A 13,228-nucleotide genomic window follows, 5' to 3' on the forward strand; every position below is an offset into this window, starting at 1 on the left:
CCAACACTTTAGATAATTTATTATAGCATGTTAAAAAGGTTACATTTTTAAATATATATAAGTAAATGTAAATAAAAAAGTAAATAATGGTGCGAATTCTTACCTAAATTTATAATCTGTATATCTCATCTGATGTGCTTTTAATTTGGAAATGAGGATCTGAATAATCCTTAAAAATATGAAAAAGTTCACCTGCAAAAAATATATTACATACAGAAAGTTCAATAAATGTCAGTGTATTCATTAACAATTCCTTAACATAAATTCAACGCAGTCCAAGTTCAATGTGACTGATCTCCATAAAACCCTTGTTTAAACCATAAGACTTTCAGGATGCTATAAAAGACTTCCTCTACCATCATCAAGAATGCTCTGGAATAATGAATCATTCATGTATAATTCATGAGGGAGAATATATTTAACTGGTTATTTATATTGCAAGCAGAAACTGTAATGTGAAACCAAACAGGAAATGCAAGAGAAGTCAGTACAAATATGACAGTGCTAAACTTCTGCTTGGTAACAATTTTTAAACATATAAAAATAAATCTACATGCATTAACTATAAATGAAATCTGAAGAGAAAATACAAAAGACAACTCACAAAAATTGCCAAGAGTATTGGTGTTCGAATGATCCACCAATATGCCCTGTTCTCATTGATTTCCCAGCACCTTGAGAATTTATGCACACTTGTTTAACCATCTTAACCAAAGTGTTTAAACTTTATCCAAGTGAAAGAATGTTGTGTTGCCTCAAGACAACAGGTGCAATTGTACCTTGTGTTCTCATACAGGTAACGCACAACAATCCAAGGTACAACAAACAGCACAGGTGTTCCTGTCAGAAAACATAAAACATCTGCATCAAATTCTCTACTGTATGTTTAAAGTTTGATCTACATTTGCACTGAAAAGATGATCTATCTTTTGTGTGAGTGTGTGTACACACCCCAGCCGATGAAGACGTATACGCAGAAGTAACTATTTTCTGAGAAGACCATCAGCACCAGAAGATTGTGAAGATACAGACCTTCAACCAGCAGCCAATAGTAATTGGCCCCAACACAGTACTGCATCAGGACCTGGGCCACACGGCAACTTGACATCACCTGCAGAAGTTTAATGTGGGTTTACTCTATGAAACCATATTTTGTAGCTTTACACTCACCTAAAGGATTATTAGGAACACCATACTAATACTGTGTTTAACCGTCTTTCGCCTTCAGAACTGCCTTAATTCTATGTGGCTCTGATTCAACAAGGTGCTGAAAGCATTCTTTAGAAATGTTGGCCGATATTGATACGATAGCATCTTGCAGTTGATGGAGATTTGTAGGATGCACATCCAGGGCACGAAGCTCCCGTTCTACCACATTCCATAGATGCTCTATTGGGTTGAGATCTGGTGACTGTGGGGGCCATTTTAGTACAGTGAACTCATTGTCTTGTTCAAGAAACCGATTTGAAATGATTCGAGCTTTGTGACATAGTGCATTATCCTGCTAGAAGTAGCCTTCAGAGGATGGGTACATGGTGGTCATAAAGCAATGGACATGGTCAGAAACAATGCTCAGGTAGGCCGTGGCATTTAAACAATGCCCAATTAGCTCTAAGGGGCTTAAAGTGTGCAATGATCACCCACACCATTACACCACCACCAGCAGCCTACACATTGGAAACAAGGCATGATGGATCCATGTTCTCATTCTGTTTGAGCCAAATTCTGACTCTACCATCTGAATGTCTCAACAGAAATCAAGATTCATCAGACCAGGCAACATTTTTCCAGTCTTCAACTGTCCAATTTTGGTGAGCTATTTGTAGTGGAGATGAGTGGTACCCGGTGGGGTCTTCTGCTGTTGTAGCCAATCCGCCTCAAGGTTGTGCGTGTTGTGGCTTCACAGATGCTTTGCTGCATACCTCGCTTGTAGCGAGTGGTTATTGTAGTCAAAGTTGCTCTTCTATCAGCTTGAATCAGTCGGCCCATTCCCCTCTGACCTCTAGCATCAACAAGGCATTTTTGCCCACAGGACTGCCGCATACTGGATGTTTTTCCCTTTTCACACCATTCTTTGTAAACCCTAGAAATTGTTGTGCATGAAAATCCCAGTAACTGAGCAGATTGTGAAATACTCAGACCGGCCTGTCTGGCATCAACAACCATGCCACCATTAAAATTGCTTAAATCACCTTTCTTTTTCTTTCACCTTTCCCATTCTGACATTCAGTTTGGAGTTCAGGAGATTGTCTTGACCAGGACCACACCCCTAAATGCATTGAAGCAACTGCCATGTGATTTGGTTGATTAGATAATTGCATTAATAAGAAAATGAAAAGTTGTTCCTAATGATCCTTTAGGTGAGTGTATATTATAGCTTTGGAAAGTTTGCAGGTCATAATACATTTTAACACAGCGCTTTTGAATGCTTTATTCTGGTTGAGAAATGTCAAATGGGTATGCATTATTTTTCAATAAACACACACCTGACCTCTCAAATGTCTAAGTATAACCACCAGACCAATGTCTGTGATAAAAGTGGTATAAGTGGAATAATTGACTTCGGTCCTTTGAATTATTTGAAAATAATGCACACCCGCTGTGTGATGATGCATTACCACCTTTTTTTCCGAATAATTCAATGGTCTGTCATCATTTATTCCTTATAAAAGTAATTAAGAAGAACACAGAATTTTGTATCGTATCTCAGTATATTGATAACCAACATTACTCTCTTAATTGTCCATCATCTTGAAACCATTGAACTACAGACAGCTCACCAAATACAGAACAGAGGTAAAGCTACGAATGTGTGTGTGTGTGTGCTGGTTTATCACGACATGTACGCATACCTGATCACTTAGCACAATGGAAACATCTTTGTTGTCTCTGAACTCAGGAACGTCTTTCATGAGAAGGGCATCTCTCGTGAGGATGGACAGAGCTCGCAGGATAAATGAGGCAAACAGGTTGGTGTGGATGTAGTTACGTGTGCAGTGAAGCTTCCTATGATATTACACACAAACACATACAGGAGAGTCGAAAAGTCTACATTGAAAACAGCTGTGGATGCTGAAACACAAAACGTTACACAAAAAACATAACAAGAAAGTAAAGGAGTAAATGTCTTCAGGAAAATTATAAATATATGACACAATTTGAGTGGATTTATATATTTGACTCTTTCTGGTAACTATGAGTGTATTGTAACTGGGTAACACCATTAAACATTTTTTTATATCTGCATTTGGAGAACAGCAAAGGAAATTGGGGGTTCAAATGCATAAATAGCGATGAAGTTTTGATTTTCGGTGAATTGTTCCTTTAATTCCTGTATGAATATCACATCATCAAAATACAGACAGATGTGATGTGATATACTTTTCACATAAAAGCAAAGAATGCATTATCCTCATGTTAAATCGAGTATTTACAACAGAGCGTTGATAACTATACGATACACTGGTGTTTTCTTCACATGCAATAGTCATTTGGCACCTCCATAATGCTATATTTCTTCTGACATCAACAACATTTTCTGTTTTTGTAATTTGTGACTAGTCAACCATGGCTTTGGGCAGTTATGATGTTTTCGTCTCAACTGAAAGAAGTGACCTGTTACTTACCTAAATATAAGAAGTATGACTAAAGCTAAAGACAGGCTGGCCAAAGACAGTGAGTAGCCAATTGTGTATATCACCCTGAAATAGGCCAAGATCAGCATCTGATTCTCCTGTGAAGACACACGGGTAACAGAATGACACTATTAACACAAGCCAGCTCTGTGCTGTAGAGTTATGAAGTACTGTAATACTTTTGAAGGCATGGCAAACATCACAAGGTATCAGTTTGCAAGTGCAGCTGTGCTTTAAACAGACCATAATGCTGTTATAGGTCTGACATTAATGCATGTGGTGGTTGCTTTAGATAAAAGCATCTTAGGGTACAAGCAAGTATTTACATAAATAATTGAAGTGTTTGTTTTTCCCAAGGCTTAGCCAACCATGCTACCGTTAGATTTGTTGTTTTAGTAATGCTAAAGATTTTTATGCAGTATTAAGACATCATTATGCTTATATAAGCATAATAGCAAGAATAACTGAAGGCTCTCTTAAACCTAAACTAAATTTTTAATTCTAATCTAATGACTTAAAAGACTTTAAGACGTGCATAATGCAAAAGACGTTACACTAATACTGAAAAAGCCAGTTTGTTCCTAAAATTGTGGAAACTATGATGCTCATTAAAAGCTGATGGTGTATAAGAATATTAGTCTGTTGTACCTGTTCTGTCTGCTCTTTGATGTCTGCCTTGCATTGTGAGTGATCTCGCCAGGTGCGACTGCTGTTGACAGTGAGCCACTGGCCATCTGGACCACACTCTCTCAGCACAAATCCATTACGCACTACAGAGAATTTTCCAGGGCAGAATAGCAACACATTAGACGTTATTTAACTGTACAATTTTTTACTCGAGTGAACACAGTTACATCTAACCAGCTGATAGCTGTCGCTTTAAAGATTTTTGACTAATAAAATCCATCCGGTACAGAGAACCTTCTGGAGATCTTAAACTGATTTATTAAGATGACATTGTTTGAGATGTCTTTGTCATTACAACTTGACAATGACCAATACATCATAACTTGATATTACCAAGACAACATAAATGACCACTTTTTTTTACCAGTGAGACAAATTGAATGTGTCATTAAAATGTCATTAAGTGTTAATACTCTGTCATATAGTTTTATAACAGCGTCATTAATATTCTTCAGTTCGCAAAGTTGCCTCGATGTGTTTAACAAATAAAATCAACCATCCAATAGTAATAATAATAATAAAAATTAGAATTGATAAAATTATATTTTATTGCCTTTGGGGAGAGATTCACCTCAAATTAAATGAAAACAGTACAATAATGGGTTAAGCCATGCATCATTGGGTCCATATCGCTGAAAAATCAAAGACATTAAATTAATTAACTTGTTAGTTTTTTCTTCTGGGTCAGAAAATTTCTGAATCCTCTGTGTGAGGAAAAACCAGCTCTGTTAGTTTTTTATTGTGCACGTACATAAAGTTAAGTATAATCTTTTGACCTGTCTGTTGCATTTTGTTAAAGTATTTAAAATTATTTGACATAGTATTAACACTTAATGACATTTAAATGACAGTTTAATGTAATGGTAAAGCTAATTAGTTTCTAAAGTTTGATAATTATTCTGCTATGTCATGTTGATGTTTATGACAGATTTATGACAAGTTATGATGTATTGGTTAATGTCAAGCTGTCGTAACAACACTGAAAAAAAGATGCATTCAATTTACTCAATTTTTTAAGGTAAGTGGTCCCAATCAATTTATTTAAGCTACATTTAAAAAAAAAAAAGAAATTAACAGAACATCAAGTGGGACCACTTACCTTAAAAAAACTGAGTAAATTGAATGAATCTTTTTTTTCAGTGAAAGTGATTTCAAACAATGTCATCTTTGCATTAAAAATGACATAATTGAACAAATGACACTTAATGACAGTTGTCATAAATGTGCTTAAGGTTATATTGTTATGAACACCCCTTCAAGTAAAGTGTTACCAACAATTTAAATAATATTACACTAGATGTACAATCAGATGACAATACAGTAGCATACGTACAGTGTGTGAACCTGTCTGTGAAATCCCGGCTACAATTTAGGAGCATCACCTTACTCAGTCAATATTTAAGATATCAAGGTTATATTATCACAGAATGTACAATGTCTATGGCGATTTTATGATTTTATGAACACAGTACACCACAAATTTGATTTCACATGGACGTATTGTTTGTTCTAAGCCATTGGATGACATCTATACCTTGATCATACCAGGGTAGATACCAGGGGCAGGGTACTTTAACAGTTGTGTTGGGAATTCCATTGGTCCAACAAGCGTACATATCAAACATGGATTTGCAAAACAAGCCTAATGGAGAAAAAAGAATATATGTGAATATGAAATTGATTATGAAAGTGGTTTGAAAACTCTGTAGACCTGTGCTTATATAACGAAAATGTATACATGTTAATATCTTTATAAAAGTGTTACTTTGCCAAACTAAATTTCTTAAAGTATGTAAACATTTGATTTATATATTGTAAAAACATTAAATTCCATGTAACGGCAGATATTAAATGTGTACTGAGTTTGTCACACCACAGAAAAAAGTGTAACCAAATTTGAATAATGGAAAAAACGGCAAGTAAATAAAATAAAGTTATCAAAATCTTGTAAAAAGAAGCAGGACTCTCTGCTCTCCACTGTAGGCACTGAAACCACACCCACTTGCAGGAAATGTCCCATCTCTCTCAACTTTCAAATACAGCTACAATCTGAATGGATGCTCACAAATGCGTTAGGGATGGGGCCGTGTATGGTGGCTTAAGTGCATTATCGAAATCTGGAATATTATCTCTGTAAATTTACATATAGATGCAATAATTTGATGCCTACCTGATGGGGTGGGTTGTGCGCTTATGGTCCTTAGACACTCGTTTCGGTACCTGCTCCATTCTTGAACCGTGTCCTTCACCGTCTTACCACTCACGCTCTGAAAGAATATACAGAACATATGTACAATTATAGCCTTACTCGCGTTATATACAATAGTTGCACTGCAAATTCAATAAACTTGACTAAAAATGTATATTGATCGATACCTCAGCTCTGCACAGGACAGATAGAGTGAGGAGGAAGATGGTAGGGGTGCTCTTCATCACTGAGACAGGTACTGGGGCAGGGGGTCAGGCATCTTAAAGCTTATTTAACCAGACCCAAAGTAACACATCCTTCCAGATCAGCATGCAACCTTCTGCACCTTCAGGACCAAACATAGAAACTTTATTTCGATTTTACTAACTATAAGTAACTAAGCAACTTGCTGTCAACTGCCAGTCTTTACAGCAGTGGCGGCCGGTGACTTCTTTTTTCAGGTTCTTCACATCATGTTTGTAGCCCGTAATGTGTGTGTCGTATTTCAAAATATGTGTTCTGCGCGTCGAGTGATCCTGTGTGTATCACGTGTCTTGTCAAAATAAGTGGCTGCTGCAGACGCGTCTAAAGGGTTTATGATAAAAGAGACGCTCGAGTTTGCCAGATACTCGCATAATCTCATGCGTAATCATAGTTTACTGTTAAGGGAGTGTCTTGAGTGTATTTTGTGAACGTGAGCATCTCTTTTATCATAAACGGTTTTGACGCATGTGCAGCAGGCCCTTTAAGTAAAAGTAAAAAAATACTACATGTTTAATGTACTTAAAGATTAAATATAAACCAAAAACTTGAAATTATGAAATGTAGTGGAGTAAAAATTATAATTATATGCTTTAGAATGTATGCTGATAAAACTACCGATAAACACTGATAAAATACGAATACTTAAAGGAACAGTATGTAGGATTGTGGCTAAAACTGGTACTGCAATCACACAACTGGTGGCCAATACACAAAATCACAACATAAACATCAGTTGAGGGCTGCAACTCCACTTTTTACATGACAATATACTGGCCAGACCACTGTTGTCAGTGATATAAGTATTTGAAATGAAAATGATTTCTTAATGTCTAGTGATATATCAGGGCCATTTTATGATAAATTGATATACATTTCTTACATACTGTTCCTTTAAAAATTTACTTTTATGTAGAAAGTTAAAATACTTAATTAGTGTACGCCTCTGCCCACCGACACTTCAGCTAGTTAGTGTGTAAACATCATGTCGAGAAGACAGTTTTCAGCTGTAAAGGCAACTTTGTGTTGTTTTCACAACAAACGGATAAAGATGTGAAGAATCAGTGTTTAAAATTACTTTTTTTTTAAGGCAGGATGCACCCACTTTATTTAGAACAATACAATATGCGCCTCCTAACCACGATCTGTAAGTATGATTATTACGTTATGTGTTTATTTTCCACTGTGTGTTCTGAATGTCTAGTTTTCTGTAATGTCTTATCAGTAAGTCGCGCTACCAATGCAGTTACTGTTTACAGTTTTGCTATGGCCCGGTTAGCTTGCATACTTGCTTAAATGAGTGTAAAAATTTTAGTGTCTGTCGTTGTTTTTATAAATTGGACTAATGATGAATGATGCGTATTTATGTCGGTTTCTAAACTCTTAATATCTTGTTAGTGAGTCACGTTAGCAAGCGGCTAACGCATGTTGCAATACCGTTTACAATTTTGCTATGGCCCGTTTTGCTTACATACTTGCTTACACAAGTATAAAAATGTTAGTGTCTGATGTCGTTTTTAAAACTTGGGCTAATGATGAATGATGTGTATTGATGTCGGTTTTTAAACACTTAATATCTTGTCAACATGTTACGTAAGCAAGCGGCTAACGCATGTTTATGCTTTATACTACTGTTTATGGTTTTGCTATGGCCGGGTTAGCTTACATCTTAAAATAGAGTCTGAGGCACTCAGGAGGATGAAGATTAAAAAGCCTTTATTAATCCATGGCTAATCTAGTAAAATAAAAACATGCCTACGCGTTTCAGCCAACAAGGCTTTCGTCGGGGCTTCTCTGCTTTTCGGGTTAGCTTACACACCTGCTTGAATGATTGTAAAAATGTCGTTTTTATAACTTGGACTATTAAAAAATGATTTGTATGAATGTCAGTTTTCCAACTCTTAATATCAGTAAGTTATGTTAGCACTAGGTCAATGCATGTTGCACTATTGTTGGACTGTGTGGAGACTGTGTCAGTTGACCAATCAGAGCAGAGTAGGCTACCGAAAGATTTGGTTTAGGCAGACTGAGTCGTTGAACGGCTTAACACGAATCATTTGGGGATCTCTTGGGGTAATATTTCTCATTATTTATATTTAGAGAAAATAACAGTGTTTTTTGACCTTGCATGCATTTAAATCTGTTGTTTGGTGCTCCTCAACAATATTAGGAAGCTTAGAACGGGACTTTAAAATACACATACCGTACATTTTTGTAGCCCCAGATATACCGCATTCCTCAAACGCATTGATTTTGTACTCAACAATTAAAAAATGGGTTGTGTCCCTGATTGTCCAGCTAATCTGTACGTTGTGATTATCCCAAATACCTCTGACATCAGCCGGAAATGTGACGCTCCTTACCATGTTTGAAAGACTCGGTCACAATGGAAAGCTAACAGAAGTTAACTTAATGGCAGGAATTATCAAAAAAACTTTTTTACAAATTTGTTTAAACTGTCTTTATATACCAATACATAATTAAAATGTAAGTACTCTGAAAAACAGAGTATAAAACTCGAGTGTCTTTAGACCTCTCACGACTATTTTAAACACAGCATATTTTTCCATTCGGAACGAAACAAATGATTGGCTTGCGCGACTATCACTCTCTCGCGCGACCATAGCACACCCCTGTTGCTATGGGATCTGCCCACACATGCGCACACCCGATTGATTTGAACGTGCACGAGGCAATCTAGGAAGAGCAAAAGTATGGCAGAGAAAGTGCATTCAGAACTCACAGTACCTGCATATGCAGTCAGCGAAGGCAAACAAGGCAAACAGAATAAACGAAGCAATCAAACGAGAGTAAATATCGCGTGGCTTTTCCTCGAGTCGACGATGCGGTAGCGGTATTGTCTCGGGAGTGTAGTCCTCAGAGTCAACAATGCTTTCATCACGGAAACTCTTCCATGCAAAACACTGGCTTAATAGTGAGTACTAAAAGCCATCCTATTTGTTTATATTCATAGTGATAAAGTTAGGTTCATTATTACATGTGATTGTGACATGATGTTACTACATGCAACCACGCTCCCAGCAGAGACGGTCAGCGCCGTGCGTTCATGTGTTTTGGGGGCGTTACTTTAGAAGAAACCAGAAGGGAGGGGGTGGAGTGAATGGAAAAATGAGCTGTGTTTAAAACGTGTGTTTGTTGTAGTCCAAGAAAAGAGATTTACGTTTGAATCAATAGCTTGCGTCATCGTTTATTTTGGAGTATGTACCTTTTGCATATCATAAACATGTATTAATGCACACTTATACACCAAAGGAAATGTAAAATCATGAAACGGACCATAGTTGCTCTTTAAATATAATAATAAGCACCCCTTTTGACTAAAAAATGCATTACATTGATCCTGAGTAGTAGAGTCTGGTATGTTTCCTTAAAAAATCTGTAAACTGAGCCTCTCTGCATTTAATACATCTCGAGTAAGTCCAGACAGGGTGTTAAATCTCAGCTCAATCGATGGTGGTTCAAAGAGGACGGTTATTTTACCTCATTTCCAAAGTAGAGCTGACTAATGTCTCTTTAAGTGTGCTCAAAGGGGAACAACAAAATCCCTTATCTAGATGATGTCTAAACAAAAGAGTACATGTTGAATAATGTATGATCAGAATTGTATTTTATTTAGTGTGTTGTGCTAAACCGACTGGAAAATGCTGAACACTAAACACAAAGGCAAACACAGATACATTAAAGAGCTGGTTAATGCAACTCACTTTAGCAATTATTCATAGTCAAGTCTGTAATGTCTCAATGCTTTAGTTTCTTATTAAAGAACAGTAAAACAGACTTCTATACATCATGCAAAAATACACTGTAAAAATTAGCTGTAATTATGCAGCTGGTTGCCAGTAACTTACTGTAGAAGACTGAAAGACTGAAAATGTTTCATGTTCATTTAACTTTGAACAAACTGTTGCAAGTACATAACATAATGTAACATCTACAGTAAGTTACTTGCAGCTGGTTGCCAGTAATACCCAGTAATAGTATAATTTCAACAGAAATTTTTACAGTCCAATAAAACGTTGACCCTTCAGAATCGTATACTATTAGAAATATTTTATTTGTTTTTATTAAATCTTTGAGTAATGATTATATTGTCATGGTTTTTTTCTAGAAAACATTTCAAAATAAACTAATAGTTTCTAGGTATGGTGTACCCTGGGACTCCTATATAGAGTTACCCAACAATTCATTCCTGTAAGTCAAACACAATTATTAAATGTTTTTATTGCATCACCTTTAAAAATCCTTTTGATTATTTATAAAGCATATTCAACCCCATCCACTTGTGCATCCAGCCAAACATATATTTACACGAAATCAAAACCTGGAAATTATGTGAAAACATTCAGATGACTCTAAATCATAAATCTGTCCTGCCAAATCTTATGACACATCAACCAACATTTCTCAAGCAACCATTTAAGGACAAAAGAGTGGTCTTGATTTAGACATCTCCTAAAGGCAAGTGGAAAAACATTCCTCGTCTATAGTTAGGTTGGCAAGTTTTTTTTTAATTTCCATTAGAAATCAAACAAGATACATTATACGCACAATACCGTGAAGTAATCTGGGGTTAAGTGTCTTGGTCATATAACTCACATTTCGGGCTCAGACCACCAACCTCGTTGCCAAATCTGAGCCTTAGCGGCTATGTCACATCATTCCACTATGACACAGAATTGTTTCTGGGATATATTCATTAAGAATGAATTACAGCTACTGATTTATTGTTTATTTCCATGTGCTGTCAGCACTAGCTCGGTCGGCCCCAAGTTCATTTCTTACTTTTGCAGATGCTTTCATCCAAAGCGTCACTTAAAATTATGCAAATCAAACAAAACACTTGCTGAAGGCAATTTGCATGCCGTAATTCCAGAATTTGAGGATCCGATGTGAGTTATGGTGGATGCACCAATCCACCAATGAAATTCAGGGTTTCTTCATCAATTGTAGGCATGGGCCGGTATAAGATTCTGGCGGTATGATAACCTTTAGCAAAAATACCACGGTTTCACGGTGTTGCGGTATTGCCATTGCAACACTAAAATGTGTTATTTTCAAATGCCAGGTACAATAAAGCCTTTAAATTATAATATGCTTTCAAAACATATATAATATTTTCGTAATATATATTAAATGTAAACATCAAATCAATCACATGACTTCATGATTTAATGAATTTTGTATAAACACAGCTCATACCTTGGAGACGGTATCACAGAACATTTTAGTGGTTTTGAAACCTTGACTGTTTTAAACCTCGGTATACCTTGAAACCGGTAATCGGCCCATGCCTAATCAATTGATGAATTAATTGCACAATAACGTATGCAAATCTTATTTAATATGTCATTTTCATCTTGCTGTAAACAAAAATGTGCAGGGGCGTGTTTACCCACCACGCAATTCCGTGGGGCCTCGCGGGCTTGGGGGCACCCTACTGACCACAAGGTATGCGAAAGTATGTTACATTTATTCAGACCCAAATTTAAGGTACGGATAAAGCACGCGCGAGAGAGAGATGTGCGAGTATGCACGCAGAGTATTTGCGTGCATCCTCGCGAGGGCACATACTGTATAATGTAGGCTACTTTGTGAGCGAAACTCTACAGGAAAGCGCACCTCTGCTCAGCGCGCACAAATGCAGCCACACAAGTGCTGGAATGAGCGCTCGCTCAACTCTCTCTGTGGTCTCGTTACTGCACAACATTCACTCGATTGTCAAGTTTACTTTAAAGACTTTGGGCTTCACACCTGTGATTGGTGGTTTGGTTTGATCAGTGACAACCATCTTTTGTTCCACGCTCGCTCGTACACGTATAAACATGATAAAGACACCACGCAGGGGTTTAAATCACATAAAAATACATAAATCATATTCTGTATCTCATCATTGTCATTAAAATCTCATGTCCAGTGTATGTCTAGTTTATATGCTTGTATCTCACAGTAAGTTTGTTTTTGAAATATGAACATGAGAGTTATTTGATTCCCATCCATAAATTCAAGCCATAACCAAATAACAATGTTGTTTGCTGGTGTTTAGTTTGTTAGATCAGTCTGAATCATAATCTTATGCTTCCTCTTTTCCCTCATTTAGTTTTTTTAGTAAGATGTCAGACACTGAAGTTGCAGTATTAATTACATTGTTTTAAATACATCCTATAAGACATTTGCAACTAAAAGATATATCTGAGAGGGGCGTGAAACATTTTTTTAAACCAAGAATTTTTGTCATACCAAACTGTAACAATTTATTATATTTGTTATTTTAAGCAGTGTAAAACAAAATAAACCTGGTTTATATATCTCACTTAATTCTATATACTGAATATTATTGTTGTGCAATTCAATTGAAAAACCTTGGGCAATGCTGGGGCATGGGGGGCCTTGTTCTTGGACTTTGCATAGGGCCCCCAAAATGGTAAACACGCCACTG

The 13,228-nt window shown here is 36.5% G+C and overlaps 1 protein-coding gene across 3 annotated transcripts in view; it reads right to left on the reverse strand.

Moving 5' to 3' along the window:
- gipr (gastric inhibitory polypeptide receptor) overlaps nucleotides 1–13,228 on the reverse strand; it is a 33,078-nt gene that overhangs the window by 3,350 nt on the left and 16,500 nt on the right. For all 3 annotated transcript variants that reach the window (XM_065280968.2, XM_065280967.2, XM_065280966.2), the window contains exons 2-11: nucleotides 6,699–6,856; nucleotides 6,493–6,589; nucleotides 5,857–5,964; nucleotides 4,284–4,405; nucleotides 3,627–3,733; nucleotides 2,853–3,006; nucleotides 952–1,111; nucleotides 780–840; nucleotides 605–674; nucleotides 104–192 (exon numbers count right to left, since the gene is read on the reverse strand). In XM_065280968.2, the coding sequence (XP_065137040.1) occupies nucleotides 104–192; nucleotides 605–674; nucleotides 780–840; nucleotides 952–1,111; nucleotides 2,853–3,006; nucleotides 3,627–3,733; nucleotides 4,284–4,405; nucleotides 5,857–5,964; nucleotides 6,493–6,589; nucleotides 6,699–6,755 (1,025 nt within the window). In that variant the 5' untranslated portion in view covers nucleotides 6,756–6,856. The remainder of the gene's footprint in view (nucleotides 1–103; nucleotides 193–604; nucleotides 675–779; nucleotides 841–951; nucleotides 1,112–2,852; nucleotides 3,007–3,626; nucleotides 3,734–4,283; nucleotides 4,406–5,856; nucleotides 5,965–6,492; nucleotides 6,590–6,698; nucleotides 6,857–13,228) is intronic.

Source organism: Paramisgurnus dabryanus, chromosome 8 (assembly GCF_030506205.2).
Source record: "Paramisgurnus dabryanus chromosome 8, PD_genome_1.1, whole genome shotgun sequence".
NCBI lineage: Eukaryota > Metazoa > Chordata > Actinopteri > Cypriniformes > Cobitidae > Paramisgurnus > Paramisgurnus dabryanus.